General features: G+C 47.9%; 1 protein-coding gene across 2 annotated transcripts; it reads left to right on the forward strand.

The window, feature by feature from the left end:
- The first annotated feature begins 13728 nt into the window (after window positions 1-13728).
- On the forward strand, window positions 13729-24434 carry RPN1 (ribophorin I). Of its 2 annotated transcripts, none has more exons than XM_073644923.1 (9): window positions 13729-14065; window positions 17102-17166; window positions 17547-17853; window positions 18031-18240; window positions 18526-18718; window positions 18891-18990; window positions 21492-21750; window positions 21901-22146; window positions 23516-24434. In XM_073644923.1, the coding sequence occupies exons 1-9, from the start codon at window positions 13772-13774 to the stop codon at window positions 23696-23698; spliced, it is 1857 nt and encodes a 618-aa protein (XP_073501024.1). In that variant the 5' UTR covers window positions 13729-13771; the 3' UTR covers window positions 23699-24434. The 2 variants fall into 2 exon arrangements, with proteins under 2 accessions (XP_073501024.1, XP_073501025.1); XM_073644924.1 differs by lacking the exon at window positions 13729-14065 and adding an exon at window positions 16337-16448.
- Window positions 24435-24654: the final 220 nt, after the last annotated feature.

The following is a 24654-nucleotide window of genomic DNA, read 5'->3' on the forward strand; positions in this document are numbered from 1 at the left end:
AGGCGCTACCAGGAGACAGGCCAGTACACCAGAAGACGTGGATGGGGCCGTAGGACGACAACAACCCAGCAGCAGGACCGCTACCTCCGCCTTTGTGCAAGGAGTAACAGGAGGAGCACTGCCAGAGCCCTGCAAAATGACCTCCAACAGGCCACAAAAGTGCATGTGTCTGCACAAATGGTTAGAAACCGACTCCATGAGGGTGGTATGAGGGCCCGACGCCCACTGATGGGGGTTGTGCTCACAGCCCAACACCGTGCAGGACGCTTGGCATTTGCCACAGAACACCAGGATTGGCAAAGTCGCCACTGGCGCCCTCTGCTCTTCACAGATGAAAGCAGGTTCACACTGAGCACATGTGACAGACGTGACAGAGTCTGGAGACGCCATGGAGAGTGATCTGCTGCCTGCAGCATCCTTCAGCATGACCGGTTTGGCAGTGGGTCAGTAATGGTGTGGGGTGGCATTCTTTGGAGGGCCGCACAGCCCTCCATGTACTCGCCAGAGGTAGCCTGACTGCCATTAGGTACCGAGATGAGATCCTCAGACCCCTTGTGAGACCATATGCTGGTGCGGTTGGCCCTGGGTTCCTCCTAATGCAGGACAATGCCAGACCTCATGTGGCTGCAGTGTGTCAGCAGTAAATAATAGCAAGAGGTTAAAAATATTAATGTTTTATTTAATTCTGATAAAAAACATATAGAATTATCACCCAGAAGAAAGTGCACTGTGCATATATAAAAATCAGATATGCATATATGCACTCTGATAAAGAGAACAGACACAATTCCTGGATTTATACCATTATGAAACAAAGTTTTTAATTTGACTGCGCAATTACAATTCATTTACCCTGTTTCCTACAGGAGGCTCAGAAAAAGCTTAATGATAGTTGTTCCATCACCATGCCACAGTTCGAGCTCTTTCAAATGGGGGGTCCTTTTTGCATTATAAATCATCAGACACTCCTATTACACCACTTATTCAGGGGATAAGAGTGAATATTGTACCCCCTTTTGATTTACGAGACACAAAATTACCATACTCCTCGATTATAATGTCATGATTGTTGCTTTTTCATAACCTATACATCATGCTGCTTGTCAAACTTTCTTAGCAGCCCATAGCTTCTGTCATAATTAATAGGTTTGGCACAGTTTAAACCATTTCACCAATTCCAATATATCTAGGCAGACTTATCTGTCCTGAAGTCTCCTTCATTAGTGTCAGTGCAGATTATGCAGTGCTGCGGCTCCCGACGCGTTTCATTATTCATCAGGGGAGTTGAGAGCCTTATGCCATCTTCCAAGAATGTCTGACACTGTTAGTGAGCTGTGTACATTTTATATGCTGACCACCCAACCTGCCATATGGTATGCATTTCCAGTATTAAGTGTCCCTATAGAGTTGCGCTCCATAGTCATGCCTGTATCCTGACAGGCACGGTGGAGCGCAAGGTCTCCTATCGCGCATGCACTCGCGGCCGGTATTTCGAGTCACTTCCGGTTTCTCTGTGACGTATATCCGGCCCGTGGAACACAAGCTCCGAAGTGGAACGCACCACGTTCCAGAACAGTCACATAGATCTCGGAGCCTGCGTTCGTGGGGTTAGGGTCATACCTACCACCTGAAAGGGCACAATTATATTGCAGAATGCACTGAAGGGACATATTATGGGGTGTAGTCCACCCTCAAGGTGTTTCCCTATCCCCAATATATAAAGTAGTACTTAAAGGTCAGAGGAAACTGTTCTTCCAAAGAAGACCTCATCTATATAAGCATGTGCCAGTCCCTGTCAATAGCAACAATCATACATACATGAATATAGGACCAAAGTAAAGTTCTAGACCGATAATTCATGAAAAGTCAATTATAGCAATTTGAAAAATATAGAAGGTGGGGGCCCTGAGTTTGCATGTCCGAACAACAATGAGGGGCTAGTGTAAAACGGAGGAAAATACAGTGAGGGAGATCTTCTTGGATAATTGAGGTCATCCATACTAGCTGTAGTGTGTCAGCAGTTCCTGCAAGATGAAGGCATTGAAGCTATGGACTGGCCCGCCCGTTCCCCAGACCTGAATCCGATTGAGCACATCTGGGACATCATGTCTCGCTCCATCCACCAACGTCACGTTGCACCACAGACTGTCCAGGAGTTGGCGGATGCTTTAGTCCAGGTCTGGGAGGAGATCCCACAGGAGACCATCCGCAACCTCATCAGGAGCATTCCCAGGCATTGTAGGGAGGTCATACAGGCACGTGGAGGCCACACACAATACTGAGACTCATCAGGAGCATGCCCAGGCGTTGTAGGGAGGTCATACAGGCACGTGGAGGCCACATACAATACTCAGCCTCATCAGGAGCATGCCCAGGCGTTGTAGGGAGGTCATACAGGCACGTGGAGGCCACACACAATACTCAGCCTCATCAGGAGCATGCCCAGGCGTTGTAGGGAGGTCATACAGGCACGTGGAGGCCACACACAATACTCAACCTCATCAGGAGCATGCCCAGGCGTTGTAGGGAGGTCATACAGGCACGTGGAGGCCACACACAATACTCAGCCTCATCAGGAGCATGCCCAGGCGTTGTAGGGAGGTCATACAGGCACGTGGAGGCCACACACAATACTCAGCCTCATCAGGAGCATGCCCAGGCGTTGTAGGGAGGTCATACAGGCACGTGGAGGCCACACACAATACTCAGCCTCATCAGGAGCATGCCCAGGCGTTGTAGGGAGGTCATACAGGCACGTGGAGGCCACACACAATACTGAGACTCATTTTTACTTGTTTTAAGGACATTACATCAAAGTTGGATCAGCCTGTAGTGTGTTTTTCCACTTTAATTTTGGGGGTGACTCCAAATCCAGGCCTCCATTGGTTAATAAATGTGATTTCCATTGATGATTTTTGTGTGATTTTGTTGTCAGCACATTCAACTTTGTACAGAACAAAGTATTCAATGAGAATATTTCATTCATACAGATCTACGATGTGTCATTTCAGTGTTCCCTTTATTTTTTTTGAGCAGTGTATATACTGTATCCAGTCATGGCCAAAAGTGTTGGCACCATTGAAATTGTTCCAGAAAATCAATTATTTCTCCCAGAAAATTATTGCAATTACACATGTTCTGTTATTCAAATGTTTATTGCCTTTGTGTGTATTGAAACACAAAAAAAAACTGAGAAAAAAAGGCAAATTGGACATAATTTCACACAAAAGCCCAAAAATTGTCCGGACAAAATTGTTGGCACTTTTACAAAATTGCGGGTAAACAATTTTGTCTCAAGCATGTGATGCTGGATCAAACACACATGTGGAAAGTAAAAGGTGTGGCAATATGAAAATCACACCTGGAACCACATCTTTGCATTGTGTGTCTGTGTGTACCACACTAAGCATGGAGAACAGAAAGAGGAGAAGAGCACTGTCTGAGGACTCAAGAACCAAAATTGTTGAACAATATTAGCAATATCAAGGTTACACATCCATCTCCTGAGAGCTTGATGTTCCTTTGTCCACGGTGCACAACATAATCAAGAAGTTTACAACCCATGGCACTGCAGCTAATCTCCCTGGACGTGAACGGCACAGAAAAATTAATTAAAAAGGTTGAAACACAGGATAGACCGGATAGTGGATAAGCACCCGCAATCAAATTCCAAAGAAATTCAAGCTGTCCTGCAGGCTCAGGGTGCATCAGTGTCAGCGCAAACTATCCGTCCACAGATGAATGATATGAAACGCTAAGACAGGAGAACCTCACTGTGGACACAGAGACATAAAAAGCTAGACTGATGTTTGCCAAAATGTACGTGAACAAGCCAAGATCCTTCTTTGAAAGTGTCTTGTGGACAGATGAAATAGAGCTTTTTGGTAAAGCACATCATTCTATTGCTTACTGAAAAGAGGCCTACAAAGAACAGAACACAGTGCCTACAGTCAAATATGGTGGAGGTTCAAAGATGTTTTTGGGTTGTTTTACTGCCTCTGGCACTGGGTGCCTTGACTGTGTGCAAGGCATCATAAAATCTGAAGATTACCAAAGGATATTGGGTGGCAATGTATTGCCCAGTGTCAGAAAGCTGGGTTGGCGTCCTAGGTCATGAGTCTTCCAGCAGGACAATGACCCCAAACATACTTCAAGAAGCCCCCAGAAATTATTGGAAACAAAGCGCTGGAGAGTTCTAAAGTGGCAGCAATGAGTCCAGATATAAATCCCATTGATCACCTGTGGAGAGATCTTAAAATTTACTGTTGGGAGAAGGCACCTTTCACATATGAGAGACCTGGAGCAGTAAGAAGAGTCGTCCAAAATTCCAGCTGAGAGGAGTAAGAAGCTTGTTGGTGGTTATAGGAAGCGATTGATTGTAGTTATTTATTCTAAAGTGTGCAACCAAATATTAAGTTGAGGGTGCCAACAATTGTGTCCGGCCCATTTTGGGGTTATGTGAAATTATGTCCAATTTGCCTTTTTTCTCTTTTTTTTGTGTTGTTCCAATAGACACAAAGGAAATAAAAGTGTATAACAAAACATGTGTAATTGTGGTAATTTTCTGGGAGAAATACTTCATTTTCTGAAACAATTTCAAGGGTGCCAACACTTTCGGCCATGACTGTATTTATATATAAAATTAGTCTGCTTGTATTTCTACCCAGTTGGAAGAAAGTATTTTGAGAAAATAGAAACTGCAGCACAAAGGACTCCACATTTCTATAACACGAGGAATAAGGCTACGTTCCCACCATGAGCTTTTGGTGAGTTTTTGATGTTGCAGAATTTCTACAGCATTTTTGCATCCATTAAGTAAAACAGGCTACTTGCATTTTTCGAAGATACGTAGTATCAAAAACTCATTGTGTGAATGTAGTCTTAGAGGACATGACCTAAGCAAGTGCTTCAGCGAGCCATGAAGTGCTCCACATCTGCAGCAACACTTGGGAATATTCGGATTTACGTTGTGCAGAGGTGCGGGGACACAGTGTCAGCACAATAAGGCTTCACATTGGATTTCCCTACTTGTAGGACACATGGAAGGTTCTGCAGCCCTTTCACCACATTCCCGGCTTCACCACATCTCTATGATCACATTATTTTCAATCTTTTCTAGGGGAACTATCATTTTTCTCCAGGACATTTTAATTAGGTTTTTATTTCTATTTTTCTGCTGAACAACAAATCACAAGCAAAAGTCTGATTGTCATCAGTTGTTATTTATAAAGTTAAATTAGAAATTACTTTTGTCAGTTTCAAGTTATTTCATTGACTACTTTGGGTTTTTCTTAGTTCAACAAAAAGTAGCAACAATTTTATCCATGTGTATATATGTACAGACCAAAAGTTTGGACACACCTTCTCATTTAAAGATTTTTCTGTATTTTCATGACTATGAAAATTGTACATTCACACTGAAGGCATCAAAACTATGAATTAACACATGTGGAATTATATACTTAACAAAAAAGTGTGAAACAACTGAAAATATGTCTTATATTCTAGGTTCTTCAAAGTAGCCACCTTTTGCTTTGATGACTGCTTTGCACACTCTTGGCATTCTCTTGATGAGCTTCAAGAGGTAGTCACCGGAAATAGTTTTCACTTCACAGGTGTGCCCTGTCAGGTTTAATAAGTGGGATTTCTTGCCTTATAAATGGGGTTGGGACCATCAGTTGTGTTGTGCAGAAGTCTGGTGGATACACAGCTGATAGTCCTACTGAATAGACTGTTAGAATTTGTATTATGGCAAGAAAAAAGCAGCTAAGTAAAGAAAAACGAGTGGCCATCATTACTTTAAGAAATGAAGTTCAGTCAGTGCGAAAAATTGGGAAAACTTTGAATGTGTCTCCAAGTGCAGTTGCAAAAACCATCAAGCGCTACAAAGAAACTGGCTCACATGAGGACCGCCCCAGGAAAGGAAGACCAAGAGTCACCTCTGCTTCTGAGGATAAGTTTATCCAAGTCACCAGCCTCAGAAATCGCAGGTTAACAGCAACTCAGATTAGAGACCAGGTCAATGCCACACAGAGTTCTAGCAGCAGACACATCTCTTCAACAACTGTTAAGAGGAGACTTTGTGCAGCAGGTCTTCATGGTAAAATAGCTGCTAGGAAACCACTGCTAAGGACAAGCAACAAGCAGAAGAGACTTGTTTGGGCTAAAGAACACAAGGAATGGACATTAGACCAGTGGAAATCTGTGCTTTGGTCTGATGAGTCCAAATTTGAGATCTTTGGTTCCAACCACCGTGTCTTTGTGCGACGCAGAAAAGGTGAACGGATGGACTCTACATGCCTGGTTCCCACCGTGAAGCATGGAGGAGGAGGTGTGATGGTGTGGGGGGGCTTTGCTGGTGACACTGTTAGGGATTTATTCAAAATTGAAGGCATACTGAACCAGCATGGCTACCACAGCATCTTGCAGCGGCATGCTATTCCATCCGTTTTGCGTTTAGTTGGACCATCATTTATTTTTCAACAGGACAATGACGCCAAACACACCTCCAGGCTGTGTAAGGGCTATTTGACCAAGGAGGAGAGTGATGGGGTGCTACGCCAGATGACCTGGCCTCCACAGTCACCAGACCTGAACCCAATCGAGATGGTTTGGGGTGAGCTGGACCGCAGAGTGAAGGCAAAAGGGCCAACAAGTGCTAAGCATCTCTGGGAACTCCTTCAAGATTGTTGGAAGACCATTTCCGGTGACTACCTCTTGAAGCTCATCAAGAGAATGCCAAGAGTGTGCAAAGCAGTCATCAAAGCAAAAGGTGGCTACTTTGAAGAACCTAGAATATAAGACATATTTTCAGTTGTTTCACACTTTTTTGTTAAGTATATAATTCCACATGTGTTAATTCATAGTTTTGATGCCTTCAGTGTGAATGTACAATTTTCAAAGTCATGAAAATACAGAAAAATCTTTAAATGAGAAGGTGTGTCCAAACTTTTGGTCTGTACTGTATGTACAGTCATGGCCAAAAGTATTGAGAATGAGACAAATAGTCATTTTTCCAAAGTTTACTGCTTCATTTTTTGTAATGGCAATTTGCATATACTCCTGAATGTCAAAGAGTGATCAGCTTAACAGCAATTACTGTACTTGCAAAGTCAATATTTGCCCAGAAAATGAACTTTAACCCCCAAAACACATTTCAACATCATTGCAGTCCTGCCTTAAAAGGAGCAGCTAACATCGTTTTAGTGATTGATCCATTAACACAGGTGTGGGTGTTGATGAGGACAGGGCTGTCGATCAATCAGTCATGATTAAGTAAGAATGACATCACTGGACACTTTAAAAGGAGGCTGGTCCTTGGTATCATTGTTTCTCTTCAGTTAACCATGGTTATCTCTAAAGAAACACGTGCAGCCATCATTGCACTGCACAAAAATGGCCTAACAGGGAAGAGTATCGCAGCTACAAAGATTGCACCTCAGTCAACAATCTATCGCATCATCAAGAACTTCAAGGAGAGAGCTTCCATTGTTGTCAAAAAGGCTCCAGGGCGCCCAAGAAAGACCAGCAAGCACCAGGACCGTATCTTAAAACTGTTTCAGCTGCGGGATGGGACTACCAGCAGTGCCGAGCTTGCTCAGGAATGGCAGCAGGCTGGTGTGAGTGCTTCTGCACGCACTGTGAGGCGGAGACTCTTTGAGCAAGGGCTGGTTTCAAGGAGGGCAGCAAAGAAGCCACTTCTCTCCAGAAAAAACATCAGGGACCGACTGATATTCTGCAAAAGGTACAGGGAGTGGACTGCTGAGGACTGGGGCAGAGTCATTTTCTCTGATGAATCCCCTTTTCGATTGTTTGGGACATCTGGAAAACAGCTTATTCGGAGAAGAAGAGGTGAGCGCTACCACCAGTCTTGTCTCATGCCAACTGTAAAGCATCCTGAAACCATTCATGTGTGGGGTTGCTTCTCAGCCAAGGGAATCGGCTCACTCACAGTCTTGCCTAAAAACACAGCCATGAATAAAGAATGGTACCAGAATGTCCTCCAAGAGCAACTTCTCCCAACCGTCCATGAGCAGTTTGGCGCCCAACAATGCCTTTTCCAGCATGATGGAGCACCTTGCCATAAAGCAAAGGTGATAACTAAATGACTCATGGAACAAAACATAGAGATTTTGGGTCCATGGCCTGGAAACTCCCCAGATCTTAATCCCATTGAGAACTTGTGGTCAATCATCAAGAGACGGGTGGACAAACAAAAACCAACAAATTCTGGCAAAATGCAAGCATTGATTATGCAAGAATGGACTGCTATCAGTCAGGATTTGGTCCAAAAGTTGATTGAGAGCATGCCAGGGAGAATTACAGAGGTCTTAAAGAAGAAGGGGCAACACTGCAAATATTGACTTGCTGCATTAACTCATTCTAACTGTCAATATAACCTATTGGTACTCATAATATGATTGCAATTATATTTCTGTATGTGATATAAACATCAGACAAACACTAATAAAAACCAGAGGCCAGCAGATCATGTGAAAATATAATTTTGGTGTCATTCTCAAAACTTTTGGCCATGACTGTACTTAGTGAGTGCAGCTCTGGAGTATAATACAGGATGTAACTCAGGATCAGTAATGTAATGTATGTACACAGTGACTGCACCAGCAGAATAGTGAGTGCAGCTCTGGAGTATAATACAGGATGTAACTCAGGATCAGTACAGGATCAGTAATGTAATGTATGTACACAGTGACTGCACCAGCAGAATAGTGAGTGCAGCTCTGGAGTATAATATGGGATGTAACTCAGGATCAGTAATGTAATGTATGTACACAGTGACTGCACCAGCAGAATAGTGAGTGCAGCTCTGGAGTATAATACAGGATGTAACTCAGGATCAGTACAGGATCAGTAATGTAATGTATGTACACAGTGACTGCACCAGCAGAATAGTGAGTGCAGCTCTGGAGTATAATATGGGATGTAACTCAGGATCAGTAATGTAATGTATGTACATAGTGACTGCACCAGCAGAATAGTGAGTGCAGCTCTAGAGAAAAATACAGGATGTAACTCAGGATCAGTAATCTAACGTATGTACACAGTGACTGCACCAGCAGAATAGTGAGTGCAGCTCTGGAGTATAATATGGGATGTAACTCAGGATCAGTAATGTAACATATGTACATAGTGACTGCACCAGCAGAATAGTGAGTGCAGCTCTGGAGTATAATACAGGATATAACGCAGGATCAGTAATGTAATGTATGTACACAGTGACTGCACCAGCAGAATAGTGAGTGCAGCTCTGGAGTATAATACAGGATGTAACTCAGGATCAGTACAGGATCAGTAATGTAATGTATGCACACCGTAACTGCACCAGCAGAATAGTGAGTGCAGCTCTGGAGTATAATACAGGATTTAACTCAGGATCAGTACAGGATCAGTAATGTAATGTATGTATACCGTGACTCCACCAGCAGAATATTGAGTGCAGCTCTGGAGTATAATACAGGATGTAACTCAGGATCAGTACAGGATAAGTAATGTAATGTATACAGTGACTGCACCAGCAGTCACTATTGAGTGCAGCTCTGGAGTATAATACAGGATTTAACTCAGGATCAGTACAGGATCAGTAATGTAATGTATGTATACCGTGACTGCACCAGCAGAATAGTGAGTGCAGCTCTGGAGTATAATACAGGAGGTAACTCAGGATCAGTACAGGATCAGTAATGTAATGTATGTACACAGTGACTCCACCAGCAGAATAGTGAGTGCAGCTCTGGAGTATAATACAGGATGTAACTCAGGATCAGTACAGGATAAGTAATGTAATGTATGTACACAGTGACTGCACCAGCAGAATAGTGAGTGCAGCTCTGGAGTATAATACTGAAGGTAACTCAGGATCAGTACAGGATAAGTAATGTAATGCATGTACACAGTGACTGCACCAGCAGAATAGTGAGTGCAGCTCTGGAATATAATACAGGATGTAACTCAGGATCAGTAATGTAATGTATGTACACAGTGACTGCACCAGCAGAATAGTGAGTGCAGCTCTGGAGAATAATACAGCATGTAACTCAGGATCAGTAATGTAACGTATGTACAAAGTGATTGCACCAGCAGATTAATGAGTGCAGCTCTGGAGTATAATATGGGATGTAACTCAGGATCAGTAATGTAACATATGTACATAGTGACTGCACCAGCAGAATAGTGAGTGCAGCTCTGGAGTATAATACTGGAGGTAACTCAGGATCAGTACAGGATAAGTAATGTAATGTATGTACACAGTGACTGCACCAGCAGAATAGTGAGTGCAGCTCTGGAATATAATACAGGATGTAACTCAGGATCAGTAATGTAATGTATGTACACAGTGACTGCACCAGCAGAATAGTGAGTGCAGCTCTGGAGTATAATACAGGATGTAACTCAGCATCAGTACAGGATCAGTAATGTAATGTATGTACACCGTAACTGCACCAGTAGAATAGTGAGTGCAGCTCTGGAGTATAATACAGGATTTAACTCAGGATCAGTACAGGATCAGTAATGTAATGTATTTATACTGTGACTGCACCAGCAGAATAGTGAGTGCAGCTCTGGAGTATAATACAGGAGGTAACTCAGGATCAGTACATGATCAGTAATGTAATGTATGTACACAGTGACTCATCCAGCAGAATAGTGAGTGCAGCTCTGGAGTATAATACAGGATGTAACTCAGGATCAGAACAGGATAAGTAATGTAATGTATGTACACAGTGACTGCACCAGCAGAATAGTGAGTGCAGCTCTGGAGTATAATACAGGAGGTAACTCAAGATCAGTACAGGATCAGTAATGTATGTACACCGTAATTGCACCAGCAGAATAGTGAGTGCAGCTCTGGAGTATAATACAGGATTTAACTCAGGACCAGTACAGGATTAGTAATGCAATGTATGTATACCGTGACTTCACCAGCAGAATAGTGAGTGCAGCTCTGGAGTATAATACAGGATGTAACTCAGGATCAGTACAGGATAAGGAATGTAATGTATGTACACAGTGACTGCACCAGCAGAATAGTGAGTGCAGCTCTGGAGTATAATACAGGAGGTAACTCAGGATCAGTACAGGATCAGTAATGTAATGTATGTACACAGTGACTCCACCAGCAGAATAGTGAGTGCAGCTCTGGAGTATAATACAGGAGGGAACTCAGGATCAGTAATGTAATGTATGTACACAGTGACTGCACCAGCAGAATAGTGAGTGCAGCTCTGGAGTATAATGCAGGATGTAACTCAGGATCAGTACAGGATCAGTAACGTAATGTATGTACACAGTGACTGCACCAGCAGAATAGTGAGTGCAGCTCTGGAGTATAATACAGGATGTAACTCAGGATCAGTACAGGATAAGTAATGTAATGTATGTACACAGTGACTGCACCAGCAGAACAGTGAGTGCAGCTCTGGAGTATAATACAGGATGTAACTCAGGATCAGTACAGGATCAGTAATGTAATGTATGTACACAGTGACTGCACCAGCAGAATAGTGAGTGCAGCTCTGGAGTATAATACAGGAGGTAACTCAGGATCAGTAATGTAATGTATGTACACAGTGACTGCACCAGCAGAATAGTGAGTGCAGCTCTGGAGTATAATACAGGATGTAACTCAGGATCAGTAATGTAATGTATGTATACAGTGACTGCAGCAGCAGAATAGTGAGTGCAGCTCTGGTGTATAATACAGGATGTAACTCAGGATCAGTAATGTAATGTATGTACACTGTGACTGCACCAGCAGAATAGTGAGTGCAGCTCTGAAGTATAATACAGGATGTAACTCAGGATCAGTAATGTAATGTATGTACACAGTGACTGCACCAGCAGAATAGTGAGCACAGCTCTGGAGGATAATACAGGAGGTAACTCAGGATCAGTAATGTAATGTATGTACACAGTGACTGCACCAGCAGAATAGTGAGTGCAGCTCTGGAGTATAATACAGGATGTAACTCAGGATCAGTAATGTAATGTATGTATACAGTGACTGCAGCAGCAGAATAGTGAGTGCAGCTCTGGCGTATAATACAGGATGTAACTCAGGATCAGTAATGTAATGTATGTACCAGGGGCGGACACAGACTGTAGTGGGCCCCTGTGCAAGAAATTTTTGGGGGCCCCCCTGCCCTTCATAAGGTAACAAAGTTATGTAAACATAACCCCCCCATGTGCAGCTCTCACCCCCCCCCCCACGTGTGCAGCTCTCACCCCCCCGTGTGCAGCTCTCACCCCCCCACGTGTGCAGCTCTCACCCCCCCCACGTGTGCAGCTCTCACCCCCCCCCACGTGTGCAGCTCTCACCCCCCCCCACGTGTGCAGCTCTCACCCCCCCCACGTGTGCAGCTCTCACCCCCCCCACGTGTGCAGCTCTCACCCCCCCCCACGTGTGCAGCTCTCACCCCCCCCCACGTGTGCAGCTCTCACCCCCCCGTGTGCAGCTCTCACCCCCCCCCCACGTGTGCAGCTCTCACCCCCCCCCACGTGTGCAGCTCTCACCCCCCCCCACGTGTGCAGCTCTCACCCCCCCCACGTGTGCAGCTCTCAACCCCCCCCCCCCCGTGTGCAGCTCTCAACCCCCCCCCCCGTGTGTGCAGCTCTCAACCCCCCCCCCACGTGTGCAGCTCTCAACCCCCCCCCCACGTGTGCAGCTCTCAACCCCCCCCCCACGTGTGCAGCTCTCAATCCCCCCCCCACATGTGCAGCTCTCAATCCCCCCCCCACGTGTGCAGCTCTCAATCCCCCCCCCACGTGTGCAGCTCTCAATCCCCCCCCCCCACGTGTGCAGCTCTCAATCCCCCCCCCACGTGTGCAGCTCTCAATCCCCCCCCCACGTGTGCAGCTCTCAATCCCCCCCCCCACGTGTGCAGCTCTCATCTCACCCCACTCCTAGTTAATTGTATTTAAAAAAAAAAATAAAACTTGTTATACTTACCCCCATGGGATCCCTGCAGAATCCTGGCGCTCGTCCAAATCGCTGACACCAGGTTCTCCTGACTTCCGGCCATGTGACGGCGCCGTCACATGACCGGAAGTCAGGGGAATCATGAAGGCGCAGCAGCGCAGCGCTCATATGTCCCGGACCCGGCGCTTAGCATGGGGCCGGGGGCCCCATGAGAGAGATGCACAAGAGGGGGGCCCCTACCAGCTGGGCCCCATACTGGAGTCAGGGCAGTCATGCCCTGATGGCGGCCCTGCTGGAGGGGCCCCCTCTCCCTCGGGGCCCCCGTTCAATGAACGGGCTGCACGGGCGGTAGTTCCGCCCCTGTATAAGTGCAGCTCTGGGGTATAATACAGGATGTAACTCAGGATCAGTAATGTAATGTATGTACACAGTGACTGCACCAGCAGAATAGTGAGCACAGCTCTGGGGTACAGGCTATGTGATGGTGGTCGGTAGGTGGCCGTTCGGTGCAGCTCCCGGTGTCCCCGCCTCCCCTTTCTTACACATCATCGCTGTCCTGTCGCTATGGACGCTCCTTCTCTCTGTGATTTGAGCTGTCCTGGGCTTTGCCTGTATAATATAAATACATTTGTTGCACAGACCCAGCTCTCGCTATATGACAGACGATGCGTTTTTATCTCCTGTCACTATATCTAGGATACAATGGGTACAGTGTCTGCACAGGGGGAGAGGAGGCCTCCGGACCCGCTCCGTCTTCTCAGGCAGTTTCACGGTCACCCTCCCGTCGCTAGGCAGCAGCGGGGTCCTCGGCGGCCATCTTGTTCCCGCGGATGAATGAGCCGTCAGCAGAGGCTCCTGGCTGCGGGGTCTCCTCTATCCGTCTCCATCCTCCGCTCTCCGGTCATGGGGGTCTCCGCCGCCCGCTCCCTGCTGCTCCTGCTCGCACTGTCCGCCGCCTCCCGGGGACACGAGCTGCTGAATGAGGACGTGAAGCGCAGCGTGGACCTGAGCAGCCACATCGCCAAAGTGACGGCCGAGGTGAAGCTGGTGAACCCGGGGGCGGCGGCCGCGCACTCCTTCCTGGTCGCCCTGGAGCCGGAGCTGGCCGGACACCTGGCCTTCCTGGGGGTCAGTATGCGACATCCACCGGCGCTCATCGACATGGGACTGAGATGCAGCAGAGCCGAGTGTGCAGAAGCGACAGAACCGCTGCTCAGCTCTGCTACATCTGAGCAGATACAGAACATACACGGATGTAACTGAGCTGAGTGTGCGGCCAGTTACCTGTATGATCAGGACGATGTGGAGCTTATAGCACTTGCATACAGATATAGCAGAGCTGAGTTTGCTATTGTCCATATATTGTTTGTATAATGATGTAGAAGAGCTGAGTTTGCTATTGTCCATATATTGTTTGTATAATGATGTAGAAGAGCTGAGTTTGCTATTGTCCATATATTGTTTGTATAATGATGTAGCAGAGCTGAGTTTGTTGTACGGTCAGATTATTTCACTCTCTGACAACCCATTTAAGCTTTATCTAAAGTGAAGTATCGCCCATGGTGGTACCGGTATGATGAGATTATGGATGTAGCAGAACTGAGTGTGGTGTTTATACATTGTGATCTTGTATAATTTGGGTGTACATAAATAGTCGAGAGGGTTATGTGACCCGACAGATCGAGGTAGCAGAGCCGACCGGGTCACGCTGACTGAGGTAGCAGAGCCGACCGGGTCACGCTGACTGAGGTAGCAGAGCCGACCGGGTCACGCTGACTGAGGTAGCAGAGCCGACCGGGTCACGCTGACTGAGGTAGCAGAGCCGACCGGGTCACGCTGACTGAGGTAGCAGAGCCGACCGGGTCACGCTGACTGAGGTAGCAGAGCCGACCGGGTCACGCTGACTGAGGTAGCAGAGCCGACCGGGTCACGCTGACTGAGGTAGCAGAGCCGACCGGGTCACGCTGACTGAGGTAGCAGAGCCGACCGGGTCACGCTGACTGAGGTAGCAGAGCCGACCGGGTCACGCTGACTGAGGTAGCAGAGCCGACCGGGTCACGCTGACTGAGGTAGCAGAGCCGACCGGGTCACGCTGACTGAGGTAGCAGAGCCGACCGGGTCACGCTGACTGAGGTAGCAGAGCCGACCGGGTCACGCTGACTGAGGTAGCAGAGCCGACCGGGTCACGCTGACTGAGGTAGCAGAGCCGACCGGGTCACGCTGACTGAGGTAGCAGAGCCGACCGGGTCACGCTGACTGAGGTAGCAGAGCCGACCGGGTCACGCTGACTGAGGTAGCAGAGCCGACCGGGTCACGCTGACTGAGGTAGCAGAGCCGACCGGGTCACGCTGACTGAGGTAGCAGAGCCGACCGGGTCACGCTGACTGAGGTAGCAGAGCCGACCGGGTCACGCTGACTGAGGTAGCAGAGCCGACCGGGCCACGCTGACTGAGGTAGCAGAGCCGACCGGGCCACGCTGACTGAGGTAGCAGAGCCGACCGGGCCACGCTGACTGAGGTAGCAGAGCCGACCGGGCCACGCTGACTGAGGTAGCAGAGCCGACCGGGCCACGCTGACTGAGGTAGCAGAGCCGACCGGGCCACGCTGACTGAGGTAGCAGAGCCGACCGGGCCACGCTGACTGAGGTAGCAGAGCCGACCGGGCCACGCTGACTGAGGTAGCAGAGCCGACCGGGCCACGCTGACTGAGGTAGCAGAGCCGACCGGGCCACGCTGACTGAGGTAGCAGAGCCGACCGGGCCACGCTGACTGAGGTAGCAGAGCCGACCGGGCCACGCTGACTGAGGTAGCAGAGCCGACCGGGCCACGCTGACTGAGGTAGCAGAGCCGACCGGGCCACGCTGACTGAGGTAGCAGAGCCGACCGGGCCACGCTGACTGAGGTAGCAGAGCCGACCGGGTCACGCTGACTGAGGTAGCAGAGCCGACCGGGCCGCGAGCTCACGCTGACTGAGGTAGCAGAGCCGACCGGGCCGCGAGCTCACGCTGACTGAGGTAGCGGAGCCGACCGGGCTCAGTGTTACCCATCATTATAGTATTGATGTAGCAGTTTATTTGGTGATATCTTTTGTATACGTGCTTTACGTAGGACTGCAGGATTTGCACTGAGCTGCCGCACTCACAATAAGCAGTCATGTGACGTTGTCTGTTACATCTGTGTGATTATCGGGCCCTCGCACAGTCTGGGCACAGATGCAGCAGAGCTGGGTGTGTTGTCACACAGGGCACTGGAGGATGTGTGCTCAGGACCCGCTGCTGCTGCTTCCTCCTCCGCCTCCCGCTCTGTAGTATTGTGACACGTCAGCGCTCACCTCCAGGAGAGGAGCCGGCCCCCTGCCTGCTGCCGGCCCCCTGCCACCCTCATCATCCCGGGCGGGAACACAAGTCACACATTGTAAAATGCGGCTGATTTATTATCACCTGCAGCGTAATATAAGTATAAATGTGCAGAAATGACAATCTGCGATGGACGGTAAATCTCCGGCGTGTTCGGTATGCAGCACCTGAGCGGAGCAATGGCAGAAGGGGAACATAAGAGCCGGGCGCGAGACATAGCACAGGAACTTGGAAACTACAACTCCCAGCATGCCCTGAACTCCCCTCTTGGTGAAGAGCCACTTTTGTACCTTCCATTAAGTCTCTATTGTGAATTGCATAAGTATTCATCCCCCCTTAATGTCTTTATCAAAGCTGATCACTGCTGTAGCAGGAATCTCCTCATCCCCCTGCAGACACAATGTGACGGCTTAGGCGGGCAGGGCATGCTGGGAGTTGTAGTTCAACAATAGCTGTAGTGTTACAGGGCGCCGATCTATGGATTACTGGCTGCAATAAATGCATATTAGAGGGGGTGAATACTTATGAAGTTTACTGTACAGCCTTTCCCTCTTAAGGACTGGATAACTGAGGCGGTCAGAGTTCGCACCTGTAACATCCGTTACTGCCGGGGTGACAGCTGTATAACACAGCTCCCGAGCTGTCTGTTTATTTTACAGCGCCCGAGCATTAAGGGGTTAATGCAGGTGTAAAAGCCTAGAGTTCAGGGGCATGCTGGGAGGTGTAGAGTCACAACAGCTGAAGTGCAGAAGGCTGCTGACACCTGCTGTGTTCTGATAATGGAGTGTGGCCGCGTCACTGTGTTACAGGTGAAGACCGAGGATGAAGAGCACGGCTACCTGGAGGTGCGGGAAAGCAAGGTGAAGGGGAAGAGGTGAGACTCCGGTGTATATATATTATATACACACACAGTATATAGCGGTTGCTTACATCACTCTTCTGTGCATATATCTGGATGTACCGCGCAGGAGCTGCCAGCCGCCGTCTATTACCGTATCGTCCTGATCAGAGTACAAAGCGGCCATGACACTTCCTGTGATCGCCGGATGTCGAGGATCTCCTGGGTCCTATTAGACCCAGATCAGCTCTACCTTGTGTTTTTTATTTTTTTGTGGGAGGTGTACATGGCTGTTACATCATAGGTCACACGACCGCTGGGCTTCCTGGGACTTGTAGTCTTGCAGTGCATGTGATCCGCACTTACTGACCCCAGAAATGTCGCCGCTCTTTACGTCGTCTTCTTTCTTCCCCCAGCGGGAAGCAATTCTTGGTGCAGCTTCCACATTCCCTGTCCCCTGGAGCCAAGATGAAGGTCTTCATCGAGACGGTGTACACCCACATCCTGCAGCCGTACCCCACCCAGATCACGCAGGCCGAGAAGCAGTTTGTGACGTTTGAAGGCAGCCATTACTTCTACTCTCCTTACCCTACCACGTCCCAAACCACGCGCGTCAAGCTCGCCTCCCGCAACGTGGAGAACTACACCAAGCTCGGAAACCCGTCCCGGTCCGATGACACCATCGAGTACGGTCCCTTTAAGGACGTCCCTGCCTGGAGCCATGTAAGGAATCAGTACTCTATTATAAGACCTGAGGTTTAACCCTTCACAGTTAATCTTCAGTTTTGGTACGCAGCATCTCTCCAGGTTGCCGTATTTTGCTGCGAGCTGGTGACCAGAATACGTCTTGTGTTCATTATATCAGATGAGGACTGGTTAACCCTTTGTTTATTTCTCCAGGACGTCTTGAAGGTTCACTACGAGAACAATAGCCCCTTCCTCACCATCACCAGCATGACGCGCGTCATCGAGGTCTCCCATTGGGGTAACATCGCCGTGGAAGAGACTGTGGATATAAAGCACACCGGAGCGTATTTAAAGGGACCCTTCTCACGATACGATTACCAGCGGCAGCCGGACAGCGGCATTTCCTCTGTCAAATCCTTTAAGGTAAGGAAAAAAAATGAGTGAGATTGTGGATCTGATAATTAAAGGGATACTCCCCATCGTAGTAAGTCATTACTTAATGATCGCTGGGACCCCCAGGTCCTGAGACTGAAGGGGATGCAGTCAGCCCCAGTCACTATGCATTGCAGCCCCTCCAATCTCTGCATACTGCAGGAGCCCTTGTGATCATTATTGCACATCGCAGCGATACGTCCTCTCTAAGCTGGAATAATAAGTATTAACCCTCGGCACAATCTGCGTCCATCACTATCCCTTTCCCCTCATTAGACCATTCTGCCGGCTGCTGCCCAGGACGTCTACTACAGGGATGAGATCGGGAACATCTCCACCAGCCACTTGATGGTCCTGGACGACTCTGTGGAAATGGAGATCCGACCCAGGTTTCCTCTTTTCGGAGGGTGGAAAACCCATTACATGATTGGCTACAACCTGCCAAGCTACGAGTACCTGTACAACCTTGGTGAGTGGCTATCCCAGCAGTCCGATGGGCATTGTAGTCTTTACCTTGTTCGCTTTATCATTAATGCTGGTGCCATCGCCCTCCATCCGGTGACTCTGCTACGTGTATTGTAGTTTGTGCATGAGGAATAGCTCGGATCCGATCCGTTATCTGACCGTCTCTCTTCTTGCAGGTGACCAGTACGCTCTGAAGATGAGGTTCATTGATCATGTGTTTGATGAGCAGATCGTGGACTCTCTGACAGTCAAAATCATCCTCCCTGAAGGAGCAAAGTAAGTGACCAATGGCGGCATCTCTGAGATCTACTGTATGCGCTGATAGTCGTCTCCTTGCGGCGGCCCGTGGGTCTCCTTGCGGCGGCCCGTGGGTCTCCTTGCGGCGGCCCGTGGGTCTCCTTGCGGCGGCCCGTGGGTCTCCTTGCGGCGGCCCGTGGGTCTCCTTGCGGCGGCCCGTGGGTCTCCTTGCGGCGGCCCGTGGGTCTCCTTGCGGCGGCCCGTGGGTCTCCTTGCGGCGGCCCGTGGGTCTCCTTGCGGCGGCCCGTGGGTCTCCTTGCGGCGGCCCGTGGGTCTCCTTGCGGCGGCCCGTGGGTCTCCTTGCGGCGGCCCGTGGGTCTCCCCAAGGAGAAACGTTCCCCCTAGACCCAGCAATTTATCTGAGGGATACGACATCTCGGACCCCCACAGAAGACCGCTGCTCCTGTTTGGTGCTTCATCCCATTGTTTTTGCCTGCATAGCGTCCCCCCCGACTGTCCGAGATGCACAGGAAAAATGCATCACCTCTCCAGAAAATCACCATCATTCTAGGGAACCGTGGGGGCCTAAAGAATCACAGATGATGGCATATTCTACCTTACACCGCGTGCAGAATTATTAGGCAAATGCGTATTTTGATCACATGATACTTTTTATACATGTCGTCCTACTCCAAGCGGCATAGGCTTGAGAGCCAACTACCAATTAAGTAAATCTAGTGATGTGCATCTCTGTAATGAGGAGGGGTGTTGACTAATGACATCAACACCCTATATAAGGTGGGCTTAATTATTAGGCAACTTCCTTTCCTTTGGCAAAATGGGTCAGAAGAGAGATTTGACGGCTCTGAAAAGTCCAAAATTGTGAGATGTCTTTTAGAGGGATGCAGCAGTCTTGAAATTTCCAAACTTTTGAAGCGTGATCACCGAACAATCAAGCGTTTCATGGCAAATAGCCAACAGGGTCGCAAGAAGCGTGTTGGCTAAAAAAGGCGCAAAATAACTGCCCATGAATTGAGGAAAATCAAGCGTGAAGCTGCCAAGATGCCATTCACCACCAGTTTTGCCATATTTCAGAGCTGCAACGTTACTGGAGTATCAAAAAGCATAAGGTGTGCGATACTCAGGGACATGGCCAAGGTAAGGAAGGCTGAAAAACCACCACCTCTGAACAAGAAACATAAGATAAAACATCAAGAATGGGCCAAGAAATATCTTAAGACTGATTTTTCAAAGGTTTTATGGACTGATGAAATGAGAGTGACTCTTGATGGACCAGATGGATGGGCCAGAGGCTGGATCAGTAAAGGGCAGAGAGCTCCACTTCGACTCAGACGCCAGCAAGGTGGAGGTGGGGTACTGGTATGGGCTGGTATCATCAAAGATGAACTTGTGGGACTTTTTCGGGTTGAGGATGGAGTGAAGCTCAACTCCCAGACCTACTGCCAGTTTCTGGAAGACAACTTCTTCAAGCAGTAGTGGTACAGGAAGAAGTCGGTATCGTTCAAGAAAAACATGATTTTCATGCAGGACAATGCTCCATCACATGCATCCAACTACTCCACAGCGTGGCTGGCCAGTAAAGGTCTAAAAGAAGAAAAAATAATGACATGGCCCCCTTGTTCACCTGATCTGGACCCCATTGAGAACCTGTGGTCCATCATAAAATGTGAGATCTACAGGGAGGGAAAACAGTACACCTCTGGGAGCAGTGTCTGGGAGGCTGTGGTGAGATCTACAGGGAGGGAAAACAGTACACCTCTCGGAACAGTGTCTGGGAGGCTGTGGTGGCTGCTGCACGCAATGTTGATCGAAAACAGATCAAGCAACTGACAGAATCTATGGATGGAGGCTGCTGAGTGTCATCATAAAGAAAGGTGGCTATAGTGATCACTAATTTTTTTTTTTTTTTTCTTTTTGCATGTCAGAAATGTTTATTTCTATATTTTGTGCACTGATATTGGTTTACCTGATGAAAATAAACAAGTGACATGGGATTATATTTGGTTTTTATTAAGTTGCCTAATAATTCGGGACAGTAATAGTTACCTGCACAAACAGATATCCTCCTAAGATAGCCAAATCTAAAAACACCCCACTCCAACTTCCAAAAATATTAAGCTTGGATATTTGAGTCTTTTCAGTTGATTGAGAACATAGTTGTTGATCAATAATAAAAATAATCCTCTAAAATACAACTTGCCTAATAATTCTGCACACAGTGTATATGCTGGAGTGCCCCCTTTTAATGTGTTGCGTTCTACTATAGGAGCCAAATTGACAATCTTGGTAGTAAGAAGTCGGCCTCTACAGTCTATGGAGCTGTCTATGGAGCTGTGCACGTCCATGCAGGTTATCGCTGGGGGTCACTCCTCACCCGATAAGACATTGATGACCTAAGTCCTGTGCATTCCCTTTAAGCTGGTGGTGTAGGTTGAGTTGCTCTTTCCGGCCGCCCCCATAGACCTGTCCTCGCGTTACCTGAGTGGCGTTGAGTTCTCACTGCATCAAATTATTTCCAGAAATATCGACGTAGAAAACCCCTACAACCTGAACAGAGCGGCGGACGAGCTGCACTACACCTATCTGGACACCTTTGGCCGACCCGTCATCGTGGCTCACAAGAACAACCTGGTGGAGCAGCACATCCAGGACGTCGTGGTCCATTACACCTTCAACAAGATCCTAATGCTGCAGGAGCCGCTGCTGGTGGTCGGAGCCTTCTACATCCTCTTCTTCACCGTCATCATCTACGTCAGGCTCGACTTCTCCATCACAAAGGTCGGTATCTGTGGTATGGAGAACCGGGAAAGCTGGATGACGCCCCCGATGTAACCCCGAACAATCAAGGGATGATCCTAATAATTGTAGAGACCTCTGTAGCTCCACCTGGTGGCAAACCCCTTTATTTCTCTGCACTTGTCATGACAGGACCCTGCGGCTGAAGCCAGGATGAAGGTCGCCTGCATCACGGAGCAGATCCTGACCCTGGTCAACAAGCGGCTCGGCCTCTACCGTCACTACGATGAAGCCGTGAACAAATACAAGCAGTCCAGGGACATCTCCACCCTAAACATAGGCAAGAAAGCCCTGGAGACCGAGCACAAGAACCTGACAAATGAGATTGCCTCTCTGCAGTCCAAGCTGAAGGCTGAAGGGTCTGACCTGTGTGACAAGGTGAGTCCAGGACTGCAGAAACATGGCTGCTTTCTTCCATAAATGGCACCACACCTGACCAGTCCCACTCGCAGAAGTGATCGGATCACCCATTTAACCCTTTCACGACCGATGACTGATATTTACGTCATTGGTCTTGTCCCTGCTTTTGATGAGGGCTCCGGTGCTGAGCTGCATCTTTCCACGCACTTGATGACTTGATTTAATCAAGCATTAAGTGTCTGTTAACCAGTTAAATCCTGCTGTCAATCACAGACAGCAACATTTAACATGCGCCAGCTGGAAGCTTATCACAAGTATCGCCCATCAGCGCACCTGTCATGTCATCACGGGGTGCCAATGGGTTATGACAGCCGGGGGGCGGGGGTCTGCAGAAGACCCCTGGCTCCTGTGAACGCCGATCTGTGGCCGACGTTCATAGGAGATCGTGATCTTTGCTATACAAAGCAGGGCTTCAGCACCGCTATGTGTAGCACAGACAAGCAGACGATCGCAGCTTCAACTCTAGTAAGGGGACTATTAAACACAGTAAAAAAGTATAGTATATATAATATATATATCTCCAAATCACCTCCCTTAAATAAAAATACCCCTATCTGGTCTCGCCACTTTCAGAATCACCCGATCTATCAAAATATAAACAATCCGATCGGTAAACGGCAAAAGAATCAAAATGCCAGAATTATGGGGTTTTTTTTGGTGCTGCGGCACTGCAATAAGAGGTGAACAAAACATCGTATCTACCCCAAATTTTTACCAATAAAAACGCCAGCTCGGCTTGGAAAAAATAATCCCTTATGCGGCACCAGATCATTGAAAATGGCGACGCTACAGGTCTCGGAAAATGGCGACAGAAGCAAAAACTTTCATGCAAATTTCAGAATTTTTTTTTTTTTCACCACTTAAATTAAAAAGAACCTATACATGTTGGGTATCTACAAACTCGTACTGACCTGGAGAATCATAACGGCAGGTGAGTTTTACCATATAGTGAACATGATAAAAAAAAAAAACATTTGTGGAATTGCACTTTTATCTGCACTTTCACCGAACCTGGAATTTTTTTCCCGTTTTCCAGTGCGTGATATGGTAAAGTCAATGGCGTCATTCAAAAGTAAAACAAGCCCTCGTACGGCCATATTAACAGAAAAATAAAAAAAGTTATGGCTCTGGGAAGAAGGGGAGGAGGGAAAACGGAAAATTACCTGGTGGTGAAGGGGTTAAGGAGAGGTTGCAAGTTTCATAAGATAAGGGCAGTCATTAACTGAGGATTAGGAAAAGGTAGACATCTCCTAGCGGCACAGAGTATTTCAGCATTTTAGTTTGTGTATGCTGTGCGTTTATCCTCCGGCTTTGTGGCTGTTCTCAGGTCGCAGAGATCCAGAAATTGGACGGTCAAGTGAAGGAGATCGTGGTGAAGTCGTCATCCGAAGCCGAACGCCTGGTCGCCGGCAAGCTGAAGAAGGACAGCTACATCGAGAACGAGAAGCAGCACGCCAACCGGCGTCAAGAGCTGGTCAACAAGGTCGACAACATTCTGGACGCCTTGTAACTCCCCATCAGCACCGGCCAAACCTCAGGAGCCAGATTGCAGCAGTGCCTGAAAGCAAAACACGCTGCCGACCTGATCGCTCTGACTCCTGCATTACTTGTCCTCTCCTCGTCATGCCTGTGAGATTAAGGCACAACTCTGCGCACGTGCCCACCGAGCCAGCACCATGCTCTTGTCCTGAGTACTTCTATAGATGATCTGTATGTCCCCTGAGAGTCTGATATATACTGCCAAACTGCAGCCGAGCCCCCGCCCATGGTGGGCTGCGACCAAGCACTTTGTGACCGGTCAGTGGGCACCGGCCAGTTCTGTAGAAAGTGATAACAGAGAACAATCGCTGCAATGCGCTGTTCTCCTGCAGTTTGTGCCGAAGATCCTCCGAGGGGATTAGAATAATTTTCTTTTGGTTGGGAATGTGGTGAAGTAAAAGGAAAAGAAAAAAAAAAAAAAGTTTTCTTTTTCCCCTTCTTTCATTTTGATTTTCTTGTCATTTTCTTTCCCCGGCTCGGGGTCAATCTTCTCCGTGTAGGAAGTGAAGCGTCTGCTCCCCCACAGACGAGGAGCGTCCGCCTTTTTGTCTCATTACCAGCAGAGAGCCGCACGGTTTCATACAAAGTCTCTGCCAAGTTTTTACACTTTTATTGATTGTCAGGAAAAACTATAGATTATTTTTTTGTTGTTTTTCTGCTTGTTTGACCAAAATAAGGTAATAAAGAAGGGATTGTGGATACCCGAACTCTGTATGTGTCAGTCTATACTGAGAACTGCTCCAGAAAGTGAGGAAAAGAGGCACCGAGGTCCACAAAAGCTGCAAAAAGCCTCAATTTAGCATCAATGAATGAGAAGAGTGCAGCTGCATCCCCCTCCTCCCCCTCTATGTACGGATGATGCTTTTTTTTGGTGAATAGAGATTCCTGGAAGGTGATGATCAGTGTTACCTAAATTACGATTTTCTG

This window comes from Phyllobates terribilis, unplaced genomic scaffold (assembly GCF_046119375.1).
Source record: "Phyllobates terribilis strain yellow unplaced genomic scaffold, ASM4611937v1 Scaffold_8__6_contigs__length_399053987, whole genome shotgun sequence".
Lineage (NCBI taxonomy): Eukaryota > Metazoa > Chordata > Amphibia > Anura > Dendrobatidae > Phyllobates > Phyllobates terribilis.

What these genes read in the sequence shown, in the direction of transcription:
- RPN1 (XM_073644923.1), top strand. Translation starts at nt 13,772, where the DNA reads ATGAGCCGTCAGCAGAGGCTCCTGGCTGCGGGGTCTCCTCTATCCGTC. An exon ending in ATCCTCCCTGAAGGAGCAAA is followed by an intron (nt 18,991 to 21,491) that starts GTAAGTGACCAA and finishes AATTATTTCCAG; the next exon opens with AAATATCGACGTAGAAAACC. An exon ending in GGTCTGACCTGTGTGACAAG is followed by an intron (nt 22,147 to 23,515) that starts GTGAGTCCAGGA and finishes GGCTGTTCTCAG; the next exon opens with GTCGCAGAGATCCAGAAATT.